This window comes from Colobus angolensis, unplaced genomic scaffold (assembly GCF_000951035.1).
Source record: "Colobus angolensis palliatus isolate OR3802 unplaced genomic scaffold, Cang.pa_1.0 Scaffold107, whole genome shotgun sequence".
Lineage (NCBI taxonomy): Eukaryota > Metazoa > Chordata > Mammalia > Primates > Cercopithecidae > Colobus > Colobus angolensis.
The window spans coordinates 1,169,662-1,174,938 of NW_012111697.1; the positions used below are offsets into that span (position 1 = coordinate 1,169,662).

Here is a 5,277-nt window from a genome sequence, read left to right on the forward strand (position 1 = left end):
CGCCACCGTGCCTGGCTAATTTTTTGTATTTTTAGTAGAGATGGGGTTTCACTATGTTAGCCAGGATGGTCTCGATCTCCTGGCCTCCCAAAGTGCTGGGATTACAGGCGTGAACCACCGTGCCCGGCCCTTAGGGGACTTTTTAGTCATGCAGAGGAGGTGGAAAACTTGAGACGGAAAGTTTTTCAGGAGGTGGATTTTGTCCTAGTGGTTGTTATTAAAATGATTCTTTTTCAATTCCCAGTTCAACTTTAGTTGGCTTACCAAGAGTGAAGCGTGACAAGTACTCAGTCTTCAACTTTCTGACGCTCCCAGAGACAGCTTCCTTGCCCACCACTCAAGCACCAAGTGAAAAAGTATCACAGCACCGAGGTCCCGACAGTGAGTAGGGTATCCTCGGGGTCTCTGATTAACCAGGGCCTCAACCCCTCGCCTGTAGGAAGACAGAATTAAAGGGTAGTTTAGTCCTAACGATATGAATGGTGCATATTCTCCCTCTGTTGAGGGAATTCCTCTTATTAATAACTTAGCTCATGTTGTAATGGTCCAGATATTTACTCATTGGGGTTGGGGCTCTGTCTCTGCCTCTGCCACCTACCTCCCCAACACCCCCCGCATGGTGCCAGACCCTGTAGTAGGCACGCTGACATTCTGAGTGAATGAAAGAGCAGTGGTGAAGAACTTGCCTTTTCCTTGCTAATGCTGGAGTTATGTCCTACCTTTCAGAATCAAGAAAACCATCCAGATGGGATACCTCTAAACAGGAAAAGAAAGAAGATTCCATTAGTGAATTTTTAAGTTTGGCTAGATCAAAAGCCGGGCCACCTAAACAAGAGTCCAGCCCCTTAGTGAACAGAGAGGAAGAGCGTGCACCAGAATCATCCACAAATCAGGTATTTGGGGCTTCCAGATTCTCTTTGCCACGCTGAGTGTGGCCCTTGCTTTTCTCTTTGGTGAAACTTTCTCCTCGTGAGTCACCAGCAGAGGCAGCCAACTATTGATCCATTTCCCCTTAAAGGCCATGTGGCTTGTTTCTAACCTTTGGCTGTAACAAATAAAGCTGCTGGGAGCATTCATGTGCAGGTTTTTGTGTGAATATAAGTTTTCATTTCTCTAGAGTACAAACCTAGTAGTGGGAATCCTAGAAAATATGTACATGTATATTTAACTTTATAAGAAGCTGCCAGACTGTATTCCAAACTTATTTTTGCCTTATGTATTTTAAAGTGCACATTTAGGATTGCTATTTCTCTCTCTCTTTTTTTTTTTTTGAAATGGAGTCTTGGTCTGTCACCCAGGCTGGAGTGCAGTGGCATGATTTCAGCTCACTGCAAGCTCTGCCTCCCCTCCCGGGTTCAACTGATTCTCCTGCCTCAGCCTCCCAAGTAGATGGGACTACAGGTGTGCACCACCATGCCTGGCTAATTTTTGTATGTTTAGTAGAAATGGGGTTTCACCATGTTGGCCAGGCTGGTCTCAAACTAGGATTGCTCTTTCTTGGTGGGCAACATAGTGAGATCCCATCTTTACAAAAAATTAAAAACTAAACTAAAAAATTAAAAAACTAGTTGGGTGTAGTGGCATGCACCTGTGGTCCCAGCTACTCAAGTGGCTGGGGTGGGAGGATCACTTGAGCCCAGGAGGTCAACACTGCAGTGAGCTATGGTCGCACCATTGCTCTCCAGCCTGGGTGACAGAGTGAGACCCTGGCTCAAAAAAACCCCAAAACACGCCGGGCGCGGTGGCTCAAGCCTGTAATCCCAGCACTTTGGGAGGCCGAGACAGGCGGATCACGAGGTCAGGAGATCGAGACCATCCTGGCTAACACGGTGAAACCCCCTCTCTACTAAAAATACAAAAACTAGCCGGGCGAGGTGGCGGGCGCCTGTAGTCCCAGCTACTCCGGAGGCTGAGGCAGGAGAATGGCGTAAAACCCGGGAGGCGGAGCTTGCAGTGAGCTGAGATCCAGCCACTGCACTCCAGTCAGGGCGACAGAGCGAGACTCCGCCTCAAAAACAAACAAACAAACAAACAAACAAAAAACCCCAAAACAAATTATTATTCCTCTGTACATAATGAGGTGAATTGACCCTTTTTTTCTACTAGCTTCTTCCAAGATTTTTACTTGGTCTTTGGATTTTAGCGGTTGTATTATGATGTATCTGGGTGTGAATTCTTTTGAGTTTATTTTGTTTGGGGTTTGCTAAGTTGCCTGAATCTGAGTTTGGAAATAGAACAGAGGCACGGTGCTCTACTGCATTTTTGGGGATCCTTTGCACTTCTGATTAATGACCAGTCCATGAGAGATTTCAGCTGCTTTGACTTCATCAGCACATTCTACAGTTGTTGACTCAGAAACACCACAAAAAAAAGCTATGTGAGTGATCACTGTTTAGTTGGGTGGTGTGTGGCTATGGATACCCATGTACGTGAGCATAAACATACATATGTGTGTCTGGGAGTGTATTCTAGAATGTCTCCTCCCTTTCACCCTTGCCTCTGTATCCCTGACTCTTATTTCACTGTCAATATAGACAGTCAACAAAGGTGTGGACGCACAGGCTGAAGGAGAAGGGAGCCGCCCATCCATGGACTTATTCAGGGCCATCTTTGCCAGCTCGTCAGATGAAAAGTCCTCATCCTCCGAGGATGAGCAAGGCGACAGCGAGGACGATCAGGCAGGCTCTGGGGAGGAGGCCAACTTCCAAAGCTCCCAAGACGCTGACTTGGGGGAAACATCATCCGTGGCTCATGGTATGTCAGTATTTCAGACTCGAGGATCTAAAGAAGAAGACAATGACTCTGCGACACAGTCTTAAACCCAGATGATTAGCAATCAATGATATGTAATCTTTTGTATAAATATAATTTTTTTTTTTTTTGAAACAGGGTCTTGCTCTGTCCCCAGGGTGGAGTACAGTGGCACAATCTTTGGCTCACTGAGGCCTCTACCTCCTGGGCTCAAGCATTCCTCCCACTTCAGCCTCCTGAGTAGCTGGGACTACAGGCGTGTGCCACCACGCCTGGCTAATTTTTTATTTTTAGTAGAGATAGGCTTTTGCCACGTTGCCCAGGCTGGTGTTGAACTCCTAGACTTAAGTCATCTGCCTGCCTCGGCCTCCCAGAGTGCTGAGATTACAGGCACGAGCCACCGCGCCTGGCCAATCTTTTATATTTTTAATTGAGATAGAGCAGAGTTTTTTTTTTCTATTAGGTATATATCTCTGGTATATTTTTTGGATCACTGTGTTTGATTTTCCAACTTATCCTAATTGAGAAGAATCTAAAAATAGTAAAAATTTCAGGCAGGCATGGTGGTTCACATCTGTAATCTGAGCACTTTGGGAGGCTGAGGTGGGTGGATCAGTTCAGATCAGAAGTTCGAGACCAGCCTGGCCAACATGGTGAAATCCTGTCTGTACAAAAATTAGCGGGGCATGGTGGCACACACCTATAATCCCAGCTACTCAGGAGGCTGAGGCAGGAGAATCACTTGAACCTGGGAGGTAGAGATTTCAGTGAGCCAAAATTGCACAATTGTACTCCAGCCTGGGTGACAGAGCAAGACTCTGTCTCAAAGAAAGAAAAGAAAAAGAAGTAATAATTTTATTTTAAGAGATAGCTTTTTTTTTTTTTTGAGATGGAGTCTCACTGTCATCCAGGCTGGAGTGCAATGGTGTGGTCTTGATTCACTGCAACCTCCACCTCCTGGGTTCAAGCGATTGTCCTGCCTCAGCCTCCCAAGTAGCTGGGATTATAGGCGTGCACCACCATGCCTGGCTAATTTTTGTATTTTTGGTAGAGATGGGGTTTTACCATGTTGGCCAGGCTGGTCTCAAACTCTGGCCCTCAAGTGATCCACCTGCAGTGGGCTCCCAAAGTGCTAGGATTACAGGCATGAGTCACCGTGCCTGGCCAGAAATAACCAATGTAAACACTTTGATGTATAGTTTTCCAGACTTTTTTTCTTTTTTGAGATGGATTCTCTCTCTGTTGCCCAGGCTGGAATGCAGTGGCACAATCTCGGCTCACTGCAACCTCTACCTCCTGGTTTCAAGCAATTCTTCTGCCTCAGCCTGCCGAGTAGCTGGGATTACAGGTGTGCGCCACCATGCTCAGCTAATTTTGTATTTTTAGTAGAGATGGCGTTTCACCATATTGGCCAGGCTAGTCTCAAACTCCTGACCTCAGGTGATCCGCCCACCTAAGCCTCCCAAAGTGCTGGGATTACAGGCGTAATCCCAGTGCCTGGCTAGTTTTCCAGACTTTTAAAATTTTTATATTTCTTCTATCTGAACATACAGTAATCTGTTTAAAAAATAAGATTATTAACGTGGATATGATCATTTATCTTCAAGGTTTTTTCTTTGATAGTTTATTTGGGGTGAAACTGTCTCCCGCAGTTCTCTGGGATGGGACATAGCCTTACCCTCCTGATGGTTTGTAAGTTGTTTGCTTCTCAGGTGGCCCTTTCTTGGGGACACATTTCTACTTTTCAGGTCTTAGGGGCGCTAGGCTATGTGCCCACAGGTACACTCGGCACTCTGTACCTCCATCATTGGTGCCCTTGGTCACAGGCGCCCTCATGTGACTGACTTCCAGCTTCGGAGTTCACAAGGGCATCGCCGGGGTCTGCATGTTCACTGCTGCATCCTTAGCACCTGGCAGGAGTGAAGTGGTGTGGGCAAGCATACGTTATCCTGTGGCAAAAGACATGAATGAAAGACTCAGAGATATGAACATGGGGCAGACAAACGACATGAACACCCTGCTGTTTTTCAGCTCTCGTGCCAGCACCCCAGGAGCCGCCACCTTCCATCCCGATACAAAAGATGCAGATAGATGAAAGAGAAGAGTTCGGCCCACGGCTGCCTCCCGTCTTCTGCCCCAGTGAGTGCAGAGCCCTTTGGTTCACCCATTTTTATCAGTGTGTGACTGCCCTGAGATGGGGACAGTGTGACTTGTTTGTACAGCCAATCAAACAAACCAGAAGCGCTTGCTTCTGGTTCATATGTTTTCAGTCCCATTTTAAACCCGTTGTCTCCACCTAGTGCCCAAAATGATAGTTGTTTCTGTACAGCTTCAGAGACCTCCAAACTTTATTTCCTTAGCTGCCACATGTTTACAGGAGGGTCCTAAGTATCTTAAGTTTTGTTATAGAAATATAAGTTTCCCAACAGAGCTTAAAGAAAAAGAGGCTGGCCGGGCGCGGTGGCTCAAGCCTGTAATCCTAGCACTTTGGGAGGCCGAGGTGGGAGGATCATGAGGTCAAGAGAT

The 5,277-nt window shown here is 46.5% G+C and overlaps 1 protein-coding gene across 1 annotated transcript in view; it reads left to right on the forward strand.

Moving 5' to 3' along the window:
* Positions 1-5,277, forward strand: part of GPATCH1 (G patch domain containing 1) — a 53,163-nt gene that overhangs the window by 37,458 nt on the left and 10,428 nt on the right. Inside the window, exons 12-15 of the mRNA XM_011948821.1 lie at positions 245-381; positions 727-893; positions 2,535-2,754; positions 4,783-4,890. Coding sequence (XP_011804211.1) covers positions 245-381; positions 727-893; positions 2,535-2,754; positions 4,783-4,890 — 632 coding nt within the window. The remainder of the gene's footprint in view (positions 1-244; positions 382-726; positions 894-2,534; positions 2,755-4,782; positions 4,891-5,277) is intronic.